The sequence below is a fragment of the Telopea speciosissima genome, chromosome 6 (assembly GCF_018873765.1).
Source record: "Telopea speciosissima isolate NSW1024214 ecotype Mountain lineage chromosome 6, Tspe_v1, whole genome shotgun sequence".
Lineage (NCBI taxonomy): Eukaryota > Viridiplantae > Streptophyta > Magnoliopsida > Proteales > Proteaceae > Telopea > Telopea speciosissima.
The window spans coordinates 57,804,266-57,823,997 of record NC_057921.1 but is presented as its reverse complement, the minus strand read 5'-3'; the positions used below and the strand labels follow the sequence as shown (position 1 = coordinate 57,823,997).

At 42.1% G+C, this 19,732-nt stretch overlaps 2 protein-coding genes across 2 annotated transcripts; one reads left to right on the top strand and one right to left on the bottom strand.

Annotated features, from left to right (window-relative positions):
• Positions 1-4,326: 4,326 nt before the first annotated feature.
• Positions 4,327-4,990, top strand: LOC122665021. The gene is made up of 2 exons (XM_043861073.1): positions 4,327-4,488; positions 4,574-4,990. Exons 1-2 carry the CDS (start codon positions 4,391-4,393, stop codon positions 4,866-4,868), a joined length of 393 nt encoding a protein of 130 aa, XP_043717008.1. The 5' UTR covers positions 4,327-4,390; the 3' UTR covers positions 4,869-4,990.
• Positions 4,991-12,432: 7,442 nt separating this feature from the next.
• Positions 12,433-13,711, bottom strand: LOC122665001 (metalloendoproteinase 4-MMP-like). The gene has a single exon (XM_043861047.1). It carries the CDS (start codon positions 13,574-13,576, stop codon positions 12,467-12,469), a length of 1,110 nt encoding a protein of 369 aa, XP_043716982.1. The 5' UTR covers positions 13,577-13,711; the 3' UTR covers positions 12,433-12,466.
• Between the last annotated feature and the right edge of the window lie 6,021 nt (positions 13,712-19,732).

Here is a 19,732-nt window from a genome sequence, read left to right as displayed (position 1 = left end):
TGGAAGCATCCATCCTTTAATGGTTAAAAATGGATGCCACATGTTATGTTTGTTTGGGGTCATTGTGCGATTGCAGGGTCTGCACCACGTGTCTTGTTTTTCTGTCCATTTAAGTGTTTCTTATCCTTCGCCAAGTATGGTTCTAATTTAATTGATAGAACACTGCAATCCAATAACTCATCTCAGAAAATAAGATTAAAAAAAAGGTGAAATTGGGGTAAATCCTGAGGCATCCATTTTTTCTGATTTTCCATGCATACTCCGACTACTAAAATTTTATGGGTTTTTTTTTGAGTCTTTTTTTTTTTCCCCTTTTTTGTTTAATCATTGTTTTGATGTTTAATGTCACAAAACAAATCTGAGCCATTCATTTTCATGTTTATTTCTCTATTTAAATCAAAGGATGAAGAATTGGAATCAGATGAGAGAATTGATTCAAATCGGAATCGGTTTATCTCTATTTAGTTTCTTTATCACTTTAGGAGAGGTGCAGTGCATCGGGATCAATGATCTGTTAACGTTCTTTTTCCCTAAACAATGACAAAAATATATACATAAACCACAACCTCTTCCTCTTTCCTCAATCCCCACCCCTTGAACCTACCTCGTCCTCTCCTCTAGATCGGCTCTCTCTCCCCCGTGTACTTTCATTAGTCTTTGTGTTTCTGCAGGTTCTACACATGGCTAAACAACGATTCTTGCTCAATTTTTTTATTAAGGAAAATGTTACACTACCACCTCTCTTTATTGTGTTACATGGCCAGACTTCTCCTCACATGAAACGAACTCTGCCCTTTGATGTACGAAACCATTCCATCGCAACTCATTATTGTGCTGCTGTTTGCTTCTTGCTAAAGAATCGTCACCCTTTTCATTATAAAAATGCCCCAATTTTCATCCAATCCTAAAATGTGGTCTCAAACTTAGAATCTGCCCAATTCCCATCGATTCATCCGATCCAGTACTGAATCAGAATCGGACAGGGCCAGTTGGGACCTGACTTGTGGTTCCTCTAATCTTGATTTAAACCTTCTATTCTTGCTCATGGATTGGACAATACAAAGTAGTAGTTAGAGTATATACATATAATGTATTCCAGAGGATATTTGATTGATTAAACTATGAAATTTGACACATGACTAAATAAGAGTATGTTCTCTCCATCCAATAGTTAGAATAGACACATCATTTGTTCTCGTGACAAAATAAATATCTTGTAAATTTTTTTTAAAAAAAATAACTAAACCCTTGGCCTTGTGACAATAATATTTCACCATTCCCTCTTCTTTACAGCTTGAAAAGGAGAACCCACATCTGTTTTCCTTCCGGGAACACTTTCCCATAATGGATGCAATGTGACTTGTTTGATTCCCATACCTTGTACTGCTCTGCTTTTTTCAGCAAAGAGATGGGCACCAACCCTTACCGACCTCACCCACAACTCTATGCCTCCCTCCATGGTGGGTCTCAGCCCCTTGACTTAGCCCCAAGTTCTTGTGTTGTGTGATAAAATTGACCTCATTGGGATCTTCGTCTCTACTCTCCAATTTATGAGAAAGAGACGTTTTAATTAGGTTGGCCATAATTGTGTTGTGTTTCCTTTTCTTGTCCCCATAATAATCGTTTGAGTCCTGTGAGTCTGAAATTGACTCAATATTAATCTAATCTCAGAAATTACTTTTTCCCCTCTTTAAAACCATATGACCAAAAGGAAGGCTGAAAAAAGATACTCCTCCCTTGTCCTGTCAAGCTTACTAAAAGTGGTTCGATTAGTGCGACAGGTCACCTGAAGGTTGGGCCCGGTTTAAACACCGAAACCTAAATTAGGTTTTAAATTAAAAAAGCAAATTTTTTTGGACCAATTATAACAAGAGTTGGTGGGATATTGAACTTTTAACCACTCAAAGATCCAATGTAAAGAGAAGAAAGTTGTTACCTACATTCATTACTGAGGGACCAACTCTTAGGTGGTCCATGGCCCAGGAACTAGAATTCTATTAACAAGAATATGATCATTTTTTTCAGCCTTCCTATATCTAGGCCTTTGACACATGGTCATGCAAAATAACCATCACGCCTTCAAGGATTTTCCGTTCTTTTTCTCTTTAATTAATTACATAATCCCATGGAAGGATTAATGGATTTTCTCTCCTTCACTTATTAGTCAATAGCAACCCCTTCTTCCTTAACAAAATAGATTATACAAATTGCTTTTAGCTGGTGGAGCGAGATCCGGTGAGAAGTTTTTCCTGTGAAATTACAAGTAAGGCCTCGTTTGTTTCGTTGTAAAATTTTCTATGCATTTTACATGAAAATTTTATTCCATTTTAAAATTTTCTATTTGGCCTATGGTTTAGACCAGGTAGTCCAAATTAGTCATGTGTAGATGATCCTTTCAATACATCATTTTCATGGTCCCATTAACATTGAAGACCTGGAAAAAAAGGAGAAAAAAAGAAACCAAAAGAACATGAATAATGAAAAGTTGGAAACGAAAACAACGGCTTTACAAGTAGTAGTGATTCATCAAGTGGGCTTTGGATGTCAATGGTTTCACTTTCATCCATTTGTGGACCAAATTCTTCTACTAATGAATAAGATTTGTTAGATAGGTTCCATTTGTTTCCATGTTTAAAGGTGAAAAAGAAAAAAAAAAAAATCCTATAAAATATCTGTTTGTTTTAATATAAAATATGAAAGGGAGAGGGATAGGTACATCGCCCACCGCTCACGTGTGGTAAATTAGCGGGTGGCATCAATGGGGGCGTGAGACAGGGTATCATATATATAGGCGGGGGTATCGGGCAGGTGAGTCAGATCAAAAGAGAAAGAGAGAGATAGGCACAACAGGTGCTAGTGGGCAATGTGCCTAACCTTTTTCCTGTAAGCGAGAAATGAGGAGACAATTTTCCTTCACTCACAGTTAAGGGGTATTATCAACTTTGTATTATACAAGGATAGAGTATTTATGATCCTGCATGGTCTGGAACACCAAACCACTTAAATTTCCTCCTCCTATAGGAAAAATCATCAAAACTACCCTCCATTTTATTTTTCTTCCTATTTTGCCCCTTAAAATGCATGACCAGACCAACGAACCCTTTCCTGATTGAAAAATCATTTGCAATGACAAAACAAACAAATATGGTCATAACAGGGAAGGAGAAAGTTACAATCCAATATGGGAGAAGGAAACCCACAAGTCTAGAATCATTATTAATTTTCCATAGGCCAAATGTTTTCTGTGCCGAGGGCGCAGCCTACGCCCAGACACATGGGGGTGGGTGAAATGACCACCCTACCCCCTGAATGATAGGCCCATGTGACTGGGTGGAGGATATGCTGCGTCACAGAGAACATCAATCTTTTTCCATATGACCAAATACAAAAATGTCCATTTTTCGTCTATGACACTCAGTTTCATTCTTATTAATGCCAACGGTGAACGAATACCTATGGTGAAGAAAAACCATTTGTTGATGAGAAAGTCCGTCTTCTTTGTATTCTCTATGTTTGTGTATAGATTCTTCCACGGCCAAACAGGGATTTAGGAGTCGATATCAAATACAGTATTGGTCTCGGCCAATATTGGCCTGAATCAGATGCATCTACCCCTGTTTTTTCTTAAAACTCAGTTTTATTTAAAAAAAAAAAAAATTCTATCCTTGGTCCGTACCAATCCACTGATACGGGATCGAGTAAGAATCAATATCAGCCTTTGTTGAAACCAATACAAATCGGCCAATTACCGATTCCTCAAACTATGTTTCCAAGTGAAGGTGGATCAGTTGGGTAATCTGATCCATTGGGTGCTCTACTTTCTCCTCCATTCGTTTTTAGTTAAGAATTTCTCAGTTCTACCCAAAGAGAACAGAAAGAACAGAGACCTCCACAACATAAGTTGACCATTTCTTTCTTCTCTAATATCTCTACAGAACCTTTCACTTTTTTCCAATTTTATATTGACCAAATCACAAATCTTCTACTTTTACCAAAAAGAAAATTGACCAAATCACCAAAATATCAAGGCACGGTAAATAATATCACAAAACCACAAGACGACAAACAAGAGAAAAAAAAAGTAGATAAGATGAAAGTGAAATCATCAATGAAGCATGAAAGCCAGGTCAGGGATATAATCGTCTTTTCCGACTCTAAAATTTAAAGGTTCCTTACCCATATTTCTCCCTCTTTCTCTCTCCCAACCGAAAACGACTGCAAGCAACCTGTTGTGTATAAATAAATGGGATTTATATATCTTTCCACCGACTGAACCATTTCCTTCACATCTCTCTCTCTTTTTCTTCTTTCTTTGCTGCTTCTGTTTCAAGGTTTTCGAGGGTCTCTTCTCTTCTCTTTTAGTAGTAGTCCAAGCTTGTGGGGTTCGGCAATGGTGGATCTTCAAACAGTTTGCAGTATGTGCGGCGACGTTGGGTTTCCTGATAAGCTCTTCCGTTGCACCGGTTGCCGCAATCGTTTTCAACATTCGTATGCCTTTTATTTTTTTATCATCATTTTATTATGGGTTAATTATTTATTGAATTAAATTTATTTATTTTTTCGGAGATTTCAGGTACTGCAGTAACAATTATAGTGAAACTTCGATGAAAATAGAATTGTGTGATTGGTGTCAGAGCGAAGAGAGAAACACATCCAAACATGGTGGGGTGTCTTCAAGAAGGTCAAGCGTACAAGAAGGTAGTAATATTGGGTCCATCACGAACAGGTCTGAGTATTCAGGTGAAAAGATTAAACAACAGAACGACAAGGAAGACAACACCGACAAAGCTGGGAAAAGCACGAGTACTACACCTTCACCGAGGCCCACGGCACGCAGGTATAAGCTCCTCAAGGATGTAATGTGCTGAGAGAGAGAGAGAGAGACTTAGTTTCTGAGTCTCACTCCTTTCCTTTGCTTTAAGTGTCAACAGACTGTGTTAACGTGTGTGCACGTCACTTATAAGTCTTTATTATATATAATTTCCTTTCTTGTTTATTCCACTCTCTTTTTTTTTTTCTTTCTTCCGAAAGAATGCTCGGTAAAACCTCAATACGACTTGACTGACTGGAAGAAATATCAAAATGCTGATAAGACAACTACCTAGTTCTCAACATAGAAAAACAGCGACAGCTTTAATTATATCTCCACCAACTTGAACTCTCTTATTGCGGTTTGTTTTCGTCATCAACTCATCATCTCATGCTATTATTCTTCTTTAGCCAATTTGAGTTTTTCTTTTGAGAGTGTTTAATTAAGCATCATATACCATTGAAGCTTGATGGGTTTATTTTCTTCCATGGTGGTGTGGGGTACTAAGGATTATTGGGTGCATCTCTGTCACCCTAGGATTGGTTCTTGGGGAAGATACAAACACATTGCTTTTAGATAGATGAGAGTTGGGAGTTTCTGAAGTGAATTGAATGCACTTGTGGTGTCACTTGGCTAAAGGGTTCATGGCTCTTACTATGCCACCTTTTCAGTTTTCAGGTTCATTGAAGGTATTTATGATGAGACCTTCCATTATAAATGTCTCTAGTAATACTAATATAAGCCTTTTTTTTTGGGCTTCTTGGGAGATTTAAAATTTTCTATTTTGTGGGTTTTGGAAAGATGGGCTAGAACTTAAGCAAGGAAAAGGGCAACTGTGGTTGTACATTAAATGATAGATTGATGGGTTAGTGGGTTTTTTCTTGACCATTCCTTTAATTATTGGGTACTTGATATTTTACAAGTTTTGTACTCGTGAGTCATGACTTGTTTGTTAAATCAAAATCTCTCTCAAGTATATATAGTGACAAAAGCTGATAAGGTCTCTCCACTGTTTCAGTTTTTGGCCATTTAGGGGAAACCAACAAAGACCCTTTCCATTTGGTCTTTGAAGTGACGGTGTGGAACCATGCCTTTATGTACTCTTTTCCTTTATTTCATCCAAATCTGGATTCCAATTTCTCTCTCTCATGTTCCTTCATATGCATGGCTAACCCCTCCCAAGTGAACTATTTTAGGTACAAGAGCACCTCTTCCTCATGCTTAGGATCCGCTAGACCTTCATGTGGTCCTAATTTGAAGAGGAAGGAAACCCATAAATAAAGGGTCCTAACCCAACTTTTCTTTGTTTCCAAATTACTATCAAGAGTCAAATGGTTGCTTTGGGTTCACACACCCTTCCATCTTTCCTTATCCAACTTACAAGCAAGGTAAACTTAGAGGATCTCACAGTGATTAACTTGCACTAACAGTATTTTCATTTCTTTTCTTATCCATTGGGTGATATATTGTTTTTTTTTTTGGATTAAGAGCTTGTATAATAGGGGGGGGGGAAATAGGGGATGGGGATAGGCTCCAAGGTGGTTTGAACTCATGACTTCTTATTTGAGGAGTTGGTCTTTTGCCAACTGAGCTGACTCCTTGGGGTAGGTGTAATATATTGTTATCAGTTATCACCCAGATAATAATATGCTAAGATTGGATGCAACATCTTTTGGTAAACAAAGATTTACTGACAAAAACGTGTAGTACACATGGACTTCAAAATACATGTTTCAAAACCCATTTTAAATTTAAATTTTAGGGTGATGGTTTCCTTGAAGGCCTGAATATCTTCCATGCGGCATTTTGTTTGAGCTCAAATTTTGTGGCCATATTTTCAACATCATCAACTATTTATTAGTTAGTTTCAGTCTAATTTGATTCTTTCATGATGAGATATAGAACTATAGAAATTGATGAAGAGTTCTATTACATCAAATTTAGTTTCATATAGATTTAATTATTTAAAATATGTCCAAAATCTAAAGATCAAAAGTCATAATAAGTTAAGTCCAATGCGTACCTGAAGTCATAAAGATGAACATCAACAGTGATTGCAAGAGGGATAGGATCTCTCTATAGTTGCTGTATTATTGTTAGGGTAGAAGCCAGCTTCATAGATAGTCTTGGGCCTTCTAACCAATATAGGAAGTCAATTTTACACAAGATTTTTGAATATACCTACAATATACTGAAGCACAAGTTAGGAGATTTACCTTACCAGTTAATTCTTTTCATTTGTTTGAAGGAGACTTTGGTGGGGGTGGGAAAGTGCTGATATGACATTTCAAAATCCCACCCCAACCTTATTTGGTTAATCTGAGGTGATGAATTTACAAAAGTTCAGGGGACGACATTAAATATTTTGTCTGTTGATGTGACACTTGAAATCTCACCCGTATCCTAATCAAAGCCCCACCAAAGAATTTGGTTAGTGTTCATGGGAAAAGTAAAAATCTTACCCATGTTTTTCAATCTACACTGTGGGACCCAGTCCCACAACATTCCTACTCCATCCTCCCTATCAAACAAATGTCATTTGTTTCGAGGGGGAAGATAGAGTGAGATTGTTAGGAAGATGGGACCCGCATATTGGTGGGGTTTTATCGGGATGAAAATGTTTAACATTTCTCATGAATAGTATAAACTAAGGGTGGGATTTTAAGGTGTCACATCAACAGGTAAAACATTTAATGATATTCCTTGAGCTTTTGTAAAATCATACCCTAGGATAACCAAACAAGATTGGGGTGGGATTTTGAAATCCCCTCTAAACATACGGGACCTTAATGAACCCATGACTAAAAAGAAATGTGTATGTGTATGTGTATGTGTATGCTTGCTTTAATAATCCATACCTCGAATTTGACATCTAACCAATCCAAAAGAGGACTTCACATCCAACAATCAGTTTGAGCAATAGAAGGCTTCATGTTGATACAGAAAATGTGCATTGAAAAGGCTTCCTTGATGGGAAACCACCCACATAGGAATTTGCAGTGGTAGATGAAACAAGAACACTGTGGTCTATTAAATTTGTACTATGAGAAACAACTGAACAAGTCCATGTGTTTCAAGCTTCAAGTACAAAGCATTATAGAGCAGTGGTGGTATTAATTGTTCAATTGACTATCAAAAATGGCCGCAATTTGTAGGTGGACTTGTAAATCCCAAGCCACCTAACAAAGTCATGTGGCTGTGAGTGGTGATCGACGAAGAAAGGATAATGTAGACCTTTTCTATGTGCGACATGTGGATGCTATAAATGCCTTATTATATCCAAATTTTAATTCAACTACATTCTTGAAACTATTTTTCAATTGTTTTCTTAAGACATGATCTTGATAATGACAGTGACAATATTGAATGATGACCCGTAATTTAAGTTGGAATGTATTCTAGGTTGATTTTACAATCTTGGATGATAAAAATAATTATTTTATCGTCTAATAATATGAAATCGATCAAGAATATATACCAAACACAACCTTAATTGAAACATATTAAATTTGAGAACACATTTTTTTTCCGGGAGCGTGGTCCTTGTGCCAATGAGAGCGCGCATAAGAGTATCAACAAGGGCAGGTGGTCATTTTGCTCTTTTATGTTTGGGCTTAGGAACCACGCTTCCGAACATAGTCGTTTCTCCCATTAACTTTTTTCAACCGGACGATAACCTCCAGGGCACTGGGCACCCATTTGGCTGAGAGAGAGAGAGAGAGGGAGAGAGAACCTCTAAATCTCTAATAGTCTAATGTACTTACAAGGTAAAGAACGCTGCCAGGCTGCATATAGCGTACTCTAGCGCCTGTTATGTCTCTCTCTCCCCCTCCTATGAGGGGTAGATATGTCATTTTAGAAGAAGTGGGACAAATAGCTACATATAAGGAGGCGCTAGCATATGCTATGCAGCCGGACAAAGAACTCAATCCCCATAGAAATAATTCATGGGCTTTAGTTTCGTCCACGACCCATGTAGAAAGGCCTTCCTATACACCATACAGCCCTAAAATTATATGCCATGTGGCAAGTAGGTGGGGCACTAATTTTTCGAGCAAGTAGCTCGCAAGTCAACTTTTTTTTTTTTTATTAGAGCGTGTATGCCAATTTTCAGATCTAATAGAATTTAAAACATTGGAGAGGGTTTCCTACAATGCTAATGTAAGAAGTGTATGAAGGAATCAGCACACTACAACCAATGAGGGGTTGAAAAATGGTACCAATCATGTAAGGCCTATACAGGCCGACATGCTCAAAATAAGGTAGAAAAATATCAGTGTTGGTCCCACTTTGTCTTATGTGATGAGGGTATACATGAATCTGTATGTACAAGGGCAGTGTAGCAATCTTTTTTCTCTTAAAACATATCAAAATAATTGTGCCATTGAAAATTAGAAACGAAGATGTCAACACATGGAGGTATAGGAAAAAGATCCCCATGACAATATGGGGATGCTTTTCTATGCCCTCTCATATCTTGATCATTCAGGTCTCTCGTTGATACTCTCTTCCCTGACCATGCATTTGAGCTCTCTACTGACAAAACTGTTTCCCGCACTCTGATTGATTTGGCATAGAATATTTCCCCACACTATCGGTATGAGGAACCCTCTCCAATGATTGAATTTGGATCTTAATTTTATGGGCAATCTAGGGTTCACTCTATCTATCCAATGGTTGAGGAGGGGTTGTGGAAGTCCTTGTTTTTTGAGGATCTCTTCAAGTTCGTACTTATTTATTTGGGTAAAGGCTGGGCACGTTGGCGTTGTGCCTAGTCTGAGACTCTGAGTCTGTCTCTCTTCAACTCCTATAGAAATGATCCACCTGCCCTCCCCATCCCACCCTCTCCATTGCGCATAACCGCTGGCTCTCTTAGAGAGCTAGCTAGCGGCATGCCCAACCCTCTCCCTACTTTTTTTTGTTTTGCGATTTGAGGCCTAATACATTTTCCCCCCCATGGGATTGCACCCAAATCGGGGGCCTTAGCCCAGACTTGATTTCAGGCCTAAATATCTCAACCCCTGCCCAGCAAATGGGCTGAAATGTCAAGCCCAGACCCTTATTTTTCAGGGCGGGCTTGAGTTCGGTGGGCCAAACTTGCACCCATAAATTTTTCCAAGTAGGCTTTCATTTTGCCAACCTTGGCACAATGACCCACCTATTTGAGCCACATGGTTGATACGGAAAATTTCCTACCATGAAACTTAAACAACTGGTTAGATTTGGAATCTAGTTTACTTGGGCCCGATGGATAGACCTTATTTGGTTAGAAATAATACCCATAGACTGATTTATAATGAGCAGGAGTTCACAATGTTAGTGAGGATCCAAGTACCAATATAATTTATACGGGCCAAGTTACACAAGATGGGCCATCCTAATAAGTTTGTCAAGATAGCCCAAGTTTCTGTGACTTTCTGTGACGTGGCAGCTCGGATGAGGGACAGTTTTGTGGACAGGTAGACCTCCAGGTCGTCAAACTATTTGTCTAGTTTCAGTCCTAATAGATTAGAGGGTGCATGTACATACATGACAAGTGAACAATACAAAGATGCATACCAATACATGGGAGGGTATTTGATCGAATTTGATCCTAAATTTACATGTGACTAATCCAATGATAGATTTATCCAACGGGCTAGATTGCCACATCATCCTGCCATGAGGCTAAAAATTGGTGAATCACTCTAATAAGCTTATCATGACGTTCTGTCCTGATAAAAATTTGCTTAGTAATAATACTATGGGAAAAAAGATTGATGTCTGGTCGTGCAGCCCTTGCACAAGCGTGTTGTTGGTGAAGCCTGATTTGGTCCAAAAAGTGCGATTGAGACCTTCGAAGGGCCGTTTCGGCATCGAAACGACATCGGAATGCCGAAAAATGGCGGGGCTCCATGTTGGAGTTGTGTTAGGCTCGTCGAGATCTTTGAAATGAGTACTTTTGAGCCATGTGTTATGTTTTGGTTCGGCTCTGGTTTTTTAGCATTTTTTGAGCTAGGGGTATTTGTGTACTTTCTGGGGTTAGGGCTTCCCTATATAATGTTCTTATCTCTTTGAGATAGCGTTATGAGGATTTGTAACATTTTCAGAGAAAAATAGTGAAACCTGTTCTACTGCTCAGCCGTGGATGTAGCTTCCATCTTGGAGGTGAACCACGTAAATCTCTGTGTTGTGCGTTGTGTGTGCTCTCTCTATTTTTCATTTTTCTTCTGCAAATCGCCATTTTGGGCGCTGTTTTCTTAACAAAGCGTGCGTAAGGGAATTAACAAGGATGGAATTTTTTATTTAATAGGGGGTAGAACGATAATTTTATGCGCTCCTATGTCTGAGCGCAAGATCCACGCGACCGGGCAACGTTTTATTTTCGTAATAGTAATAACCTAACTCATCAAGTGCCAATATAATGAGACTAATAATACTGATAACCTAATTGACCAGCCAAACTAACATAATGAGCCCACATCTCAACTATTATTGGTTAATAAAAAAAAGAACTAATTGACCAACAAACTAACACAATGAGCCTCCATCTCAACTATTATGATCACCGTCCGATGCAAAATTAAGGGTCGATCAGAAGAATGATGGCAAAAAGGCACACCCTATTCCTTAACATTGAAGAAGGGAAGAAATAAGAAGGAAAAGGCATAAACCCATAATTTGACTCCAAGAGTAAGGCAAAAGGGAAACCCCAAAAAAGCTCAAAGCCTCTTTCAATTCTCAATAATCCAAAGTCTCCAACACAATAAAATGACCCCTTCACGCAACCAACCAACCCCACAGGCTGCCAAATCTTCGACCAAACTCAACCCCTTTTCTCTCCTTAGTTTTCCTTCTTTCCACCAAACTGAGCTCAGGGTTTCAGGGCTTTGCTTGTTTTGTACTTAAACTATCCAACCCAATCAATTGTAACTGTTCATCTCTTTCTAACTTTCTATGTGATTTTCAGCATTTCATTATCTTGTTGGGATTTGAGTAAAACACATCCTTAAAAGTTAACAGTTAAGCTGAGGTTGATAGGCGGAAACGATTCGGACTGTCCTACGTACCGATAGGTCGGTTATTCAAAAAAACACAGTCATTAGGGAAGGGAGATATTAATTACTTATAACCTCATAAATACATGGCCTCCACGAGGACTAAGGCCTTCTTCGACTTGTTCTTCCCTTCACAACAATAAATGGCTATCCGTTAGATTCTCAAGGTGATAGATTCAAATTCCGTCAGATTTCAATGTAGAAGATGAATGGGATTCAAGTTCTTTTTAGGGGAAGAGGATGGTGATGAAAAATTCTATTTACAGGGGAAGATATTGGTGAGAGATTCTCTTCGTTTAATGAGAGAGTTGAGTGATTAAATTCGTAAATCCTCTGCATATGCATGGGATATTTAAACTCTCACGTCCATACCTAAGTCATGTGGCAAATTCACTTTGATGGACACATGTCCGCCAACAAAAGTCCACAATTCATTACAAGTCTTCATATCAAACTACTCACATCCGATGTCAAATAATCAGTTTTGCATGGCACCCCAACACATCATGCATTGTTTGAGATGAGTTCATAAGGTAACAAAAGAAACTGTGAATAAAAAATTTCTTCTTTCTGCCCTATAAAGTAATGAAAAAAAATTAAGGAAAAATAATTTAAGAAGTTATATACAGAAACACAATATCAAGAGTAAGAGAGTAGTGGGCCACTTTGAGGTCCGAGTTCTTGAACCAACGGCTTGATTTATGGATGTTTCAGAAGCCAACAAAGAACTGATCCTGAAATTCGGGTTTGACCCATACAGGGCTTGTACCCCCTCCACGTCATCAACCTTCAACTCTACCTTCTTAGTCCTTGGGATCAAACTAGGATACATAATCGCCTCTTTAACTGACGAGTGGCCCAGCCCTAACACGTGTCCAATCTCATGTGTCACAACCGATTCCAAATCAACGGCCACCTTTGATTTTTCCGTTCCAAAATCAACGGCCCACCTCTCCGCTGCATCTATGTGGAACATCCCACTCTCAGGCGAAAAGGCATGTGCGAGAACCCCAAGAATCCCATCGAACGGCTGTCCATCTCCATGATCCCCACTATAAAACCCAATCTTGATATCAGCCGTGTCGTAATATTCCGTCTCATAGAAACTCACTGGTATAACAGCAGCCCACCGTGTAAAAGCCCGTTCAAAAACCGCTCGTATATCCGATAAGCTCAAGTATCGGATCATATTATCGGGTGAGAACGCGTAACTAAGGCTTATCGGAGTTAACCGAGTCCATCTCGGTTCACCCGGGAAGTACGCGAAGTGCCTTGTCGTATGTATCACGTGTGTATCGCTCATGCCACACCTAGGTAACATGATTTGCGAGAGCGTATCGGAGTTGAGCTTACCGGTAACAGGGAGACCGAGTTTTGATTGGTAATGAATCACTGCCGATTCGAATCGGTTGTCAAACGTCTCGGTGAAATTTGTATCGGGTACGACTAGATAACCGAACCCGTGGAAGTACTTCTTCAGCTCCGACAGGCCGCTGACGTGGCTGCCTCTGGCAGTGTCGAGGAATCGCTCGAAGTGATGCCATGTGGCGTTGATGTCGTTGATGCCGTTAATGTCGTTGACAGATAAAACGGTTGCTGAGTTAAACGTTAACGTTCCCGGTGAGAGTCTGGCGGGAAAACAAGGGGAGGAAAGAAGGAGAAGGGAGAGAGAGAAGAAGGTGAGGAAGGAGACGAAGAGAGAGAGAGAATAACTGAAAAACGGAAACATGGGTTCGTTTTTCAGGAGATGATGGGATTTGAAGATTGAAGAAGCCTCTCCTCCTCGGGATCTCAGAGGCAGACATGGATGGAGGGAAAAGCTTTTATGATTTAAGAGAGAGAAAGAGAGAGAGAGAGAGAGAGAGAGAGAGAGAGAGAGAGAGAGAGGGGGTTGTGGAAAAGGTAAGAGAGATACACACGAAACGATCGAAGCTGGGAAGATTCTTCCGTGTGTGTTTTTCCATTTGTGAGATTATAACTTTGATCACTCATCACTGATGACTTAATGGTGGTTGAACCGCTATTTCGCTTTTCCTTTTTTCTCCCTCTCTATCTATATATATCTCTTGGTTTCCTTTTTTTTCAACTCCCTGTATTTTTTAAAATAAGAATCTTAGATTACAATAATCCCTATATATTTTTAGGGAAAGAGATTGTTGCTTGGGCCTCTAGAGCCTGCACAAACGCTGACCAATGGGAGTGCACGTGCAAACATTGTTTTGGTTGTAATTTAACCTTTCTACGGGGGTAATGCAGTACTTTTACACGCTTCTGTATCTAAACGTAGGAGCCACGTGGGCCATGCGATCAGGCAACATTATTTTTCCCATATTTTGCCAACACACGTTCTCATTGGTCTCAATGGGCGCACATGGGCACACTCCCCCACAGAGAACGTCAACACTTTTTTTTTTTATAGGTGCCTATTGAACCCAAGACCATTTGGTAGGGTTGTTGAGATGTCTACGAAAAAAAATAGTCTCACATCAGATATGAATCAATTATGTATGTGTGTGTGGGGGGGGAGGGGGGGGGGAGGGGGGGGGAGGGGACATTTCTAAGGACTTGACAACTCTCTCCTTAATAGCTAGCTTTTAAATATGACTCTACCCAAGTCCTAACAAGTGGTATCAAAGCTAAGGCCTTTTATACCATAAGGTATGAATGTGTTATATGCTCCACATTTCTATAAGCTACGCTATGCAATTGTTCTCAATATCGGGTTTTTTAGTAGCAACTAAATAATATTTCATTTTTGGCTTGACTAGTTCGGTAGTCGTCCTAAAAAGGAAAAAATCTTGAATTTAGTAACAAAGTAATTAAAAGGAATAGAAGGGTTTCTTAAAATTATGACGGCTCCGTTTGGTTGCAAGAAAAATTAAGGGGAAGGAAAGTGAAATTTTCATACTTAACAAAAGAAGTTTTGTAATTATTATCCCATGTGACAATATCCTAACTCCAAATCATTTCTTATTTGATCATTAAATTCCACTTTACTTTGCATGCAATTATCTTTGGTTTAAATTGTAAAATAAAAATTACATATAAAATATATCATTAAATATGATAAAAAATTTAAGTAGTTTATACAATCACATGAGGTAATGATTACAAAATTTTCTCTTCCCTTCCCTTACAATCCTAAGATACATGGATGGGAACAAAACTAAAAGTTTTGCTTCAGCTGGTAAAATCTAGAGTTGTTTTGCTTCATGTGTCAAGGGAGGACCCATCCAGAAGGAAGCACATATTTTTTTTCTTCCTTATTCAATCCCTCTATATATACTAAGGATATTACTATTAATTAATTAGTTTATCAACAAATACAATTAAAAGTTTTTCTTCACTGTGGATGAAAAGAATCTAGCCATAATTGGGTTGTCATTATTCCATCTGCTCTTTATTGTACAACCCATAGATCAAGAGATTCAACCCAATCATAAAATAATAGAACCCATAGATCAAGAGAACATTCTATGAATTTTTATTTTTTTTCACCGTAACTTTGTATTTTACAACAGTAAGCTAATTAATTTTCTATTTAACACTTTCTCCCTGTTTTTTTCACAGTCTTTGAAACGCATTCTATTGCTCAGTCACTTTCTATTCCCTGGATGATGTAAATATCATAAAAAATCTGAATGACATTGTTGACCCCTTTGGTCCACTTGCGGTGGCGCACTTTCGCAGGACCGCTCGGCGATTTTGACGCAAACAAATTGGCGCCGTCTCGTGGGAACGACGCTGCCACCACCCCAGTGCTCTCGCCATCAACAACCGAGACCATGTCCCTCCGGAGGAGGAGATCCCCCTTAATGACCAATTCGTGATCGCCGAGCCCAACAATGACGAGGCCGACGATGTGGTGGTGGAGGTGACTTGTTTCAAAGATATTGAACAACGACTCTTTCGAGAATACCACGCACGTGCGACATCTCACCGTCGGAGGACTTCACCATCTGCAAGGGTGGAGTCCATACCTCAACAAGAGCCAAACCCTAGGAGATCATCTCCTAGGGGCGCGAGATCGAGAGACTTGCGCGACAGCAACCCCCACTCCGCGGCCAGGGGAGCCTTCCAAGCATCCCGAGGAGAACAAGAGACCTCTCGCCACTGGTCGTAACGTGGGAGGACGCCAACACCCAAGGCGAGGGTGTCTAGCCCGCGAGAGATCGGTCCGAGGTCCAGTGTTCGACGACGACTGGAAGAAGGTCACATACCACGACAAAGCCGGACTGCGAGAGAAGAAAGCCCCTCACCTTCACGACAGGGGTTCATCACGGCATGACCATTCACCATCCCGCCAACACTCAAGGCGGGAGGGGACATCCAGAGAGAGCGTGAACAGGGGTTGCGTGAACGTCCGGCTAAGGCGTGGGGGGACACGGACGAGGAGTTCGATCAAAGACTCTGCGACCTGGATGAGAAGTAGACCAAAGGCGAGACACATTCCAAACCAGGACAACACCCCTTCTCGGCAGAGATCATGTTAGCCACACTACCTTCCAGGTTTCGACTACCCCCCTTTGAACTCTACAGTGGTACCACTGACCCTAATGACCACATTAACTACTTTAATAGCATGATGACGCTGTATGGGGGGTCGGACGTGGTATCCTGTCGGGCATTCCCTGCGTCCCTCAAGGGAGCAGCCACATCATGGTTCTCCAGGCTACGATGAGATCTATATGCTCGTTCAGCGAGCTATGCGACAGTTCGTCACCCGTTTCCAAAGCGTCAAAGCGAGAAGAAGACCACCGTCAATCTACTAAACGTGGTACTGCGAACCCTGGGAATCTCTCAGGGAATACGTTACCGAGGTTCACCAAGGAGTCCCCTGGAGGTTCGAGACTTGGATGACCGGACACAAAGCATGCAGCCCTAGCGGGAGGTATTAGGGACCTGGACTTGATCAAGGACTGGCACGTCATGAGACCAGGACTATGAAAGAGCTCCTGGAGCGGTGCAACGAGTTTGCAAATATGGCCGAGGTACTACAAGCTAGAACAAAAATAATCGAGGCCAAGCCACAGGACAACAAGAGGTCGCACTCGATGATTTGCGCAAAGAGGGTAAGAGGTCGAGGACAGAGCGCCGACAGAGAAGAGCGACCGCCCATCTAGGAGGACAGACCGCCGCCCGAGAGAAAGTGAGAGGGCAAGCACCCCACGAGTTCACACCACTGAACACCACCAGGTCCCGGATACTCATGCGGATCCGGGACCGTGACCTACTCCATTGGCCACGACCCATGCTAGCAGCGCCGAGAGAAGCGAAACCCTAACAAATATTGTCTCTTCCACAAAGAGAATGGGCACGACACGAGAGGAGTGCTATCAATTGAAGAGAGAGATAGAACAAGCTGGTAAGAACAGGAAGCTTGAACAAGTATGTGAAGGGGAGATGTGACAACCGCTCGAGGCCAAGGAGATAGAGGTCGCGACGGAGACAGTGGGAACCGAGACGAGAAGAAAGAAGAACAGATCGAGAGAGACCGCCCGGAAGAGCGGAGAGATGCCACAGAACCTAGTGGCACCAAGGGACCTCCTATCCTCACCATACTTGGAGGACCAGGGCAAGAGTCCACCGAAAAGCTAAAGCTCATGCCAGGTTCGTGGGAGTGGCGGAGAAGCCCGAAGAAGATAGCCAAGGCGAGGCGGTGATCTCCTTCTCGGATGAAGACCTGGAAGGACTAAACTTCCCGCATGAAGATGCCTTGGTAGTACAAGTGGAGGTAGCCAATCGACCTGTACACGAACCTGATGACACAGGGGTGTCATTGACGTACTCTCCTTGGATGCCTATCGACGATTCGGAGTTCGGGGACGACCAGCTCAAACCAGAGCCCACTTATCTCCATGGATTCTCGGTGCCACCGCCTCCATCGGAGTACCATAGAGCTACCCGTCACCTTGAGTACACCCTCAACAAGTAACCATCATGGTAAATTTCATGGTAGTCAAGTCCGTGGTGTCCTTCAACGGCCTCTTAGGGCGACCATCACTAACGACCCTTAGAGGAGTCATATCACCACTTCACTGAAGATGAAGTTCCCCACCGAGAATGGGGTAGGCGAAGTCCGAGGAGATCGAGAAAAGCAAGGGAGTGCTACGCCACCTTCATGAAAAAGAATAATGGCAACACCAGTGGAATGGCACTCGCCTAGAGAGCATGATCGGTGACGGAGAGATGAACTGACGGAGAGAGAAGGGAAGGCCGGTGGAAGACCTCATCCCATGGCCCCTCGGCCCGAGGATGACCCCTCCAAGGTCGTTCAGTCGGCTCGCCGCTAAGCAAGGAACAGAAAGAAGGGCTTGGACACCTCCTCCAGCGAACATGGATGTCTTCGCATGGTCGACCTCCGACATGCCAGGAATACCATGTTCCATAGCGAACACCGACTACATGTCGACCCAACCAGGAAGCCCGTTCAACGAGCGGCGTAACCGCCCTCGACCGGCAAGCACAATCAAGGAGGAGGTCGAGAAGTTAAGCCGATCAGGGTTCATCGAGAAGGAGAAGTTCCCAACCTGGCTCGCCAACGTGGTCATGGTACCAAAGCCAAGTGGGAAGTGGAGGATGTGTGTCGACTACACCGACCTGAACAAGGCATGCCCAAAAGATGAGTACCCACCGCCCAGAACGACCTCGATCGACGCCACCGCCGGCCATGAGATGCTTGAGTTTCATGGACTCCTACTCCGGATACAACCGATCCTCATGTATGAGGATGATGAGTCTTACACCGCATTCCGGGCGGACAAAGAGAACTACTGCTACAACATCATGCCGTTCGGGTTAAAGATTGCAGGGGCCACCTATCAGAGGATGGTCAACAAGATGTTTGAGGAGCAGATCGGGCGCAACATGGAGGTATATGTGGATGACATGCTCGTGAAAAGTGTCCACGCCAACCAACACCTGACCGACCTAGAGGAAGCATTCACGATCGAGGAGGAACCGGATGAAGCTAAACCCCGCAAAGTGCGCCTTGGTGTGGCACGTCGAGGAAAATTCCTGGGGTTCATGGTCTCATCCGTGGAATAGAAGCCAACCCATCAAGATCAAGGCCATCCAAGAGATGGCACCTCCTCGAACAGTCGGGAAGTGCAGAGGTTAAATGGAAGGGTTGCCGCCCTTTCCAGGTTCGTGTCACGATCAGGTGATAAGTGCTTACCATTCTTCAAAACATTGAAGAACCTCCGAAGCCCTAAGGACTTCACATGGACGGAAGAGTGCCAAAAGGCGTTCGGAGAATTGAAGGAGTACCTAGAGAGCCCACCGCTTGGGCGACCTGAACCTAACGAAGAGTTGCGCTCTACTGCCACCGCCCTGTCGCGGTTAGCGCAGCATCTTCTTGAAGGAAGAGGACAAAGTCCGAGGCCCATCTACTACGTCGGCCATGTCCCGATCGATGCGAGAGACCAGGTACACTAGGATCGAGAAGGTAGCCTATGCATTGGTAATGGCAGCCAGGAAGCTACGACCATACTTCCAAGCCCATACCATCATAGTCCTCACAGACCTACCCCTGAAGAAGATACTGCACAAGCCGGACGTCTCCAGGAGATTGATAGCATGGGCGGTGGAGTTAAGTGAGCATGACATCAGGTTCCAACCCAGGACTGCCATCAAAGGCCAAGCCTTGGCAGACTTCGTCGTTGAATGCACCTTACCAGAGACAGAGCCAGAGAAAAAAAAAAAGAAGAGAGAGAGGCCAAGTGGCTACAGCCAAGAGGCCATGGCCAAAAGACCACGACCAAGGGGCCACGGCCAAAGGGCTATGGTCGTCATCAATGGACGTCACCTATCAAAAGAGAGAGGCCAAGTGGCTACGGCCAAGAGGCCATGGCCAAAAGACCACGACCAAGAGGCCACGGCCAAA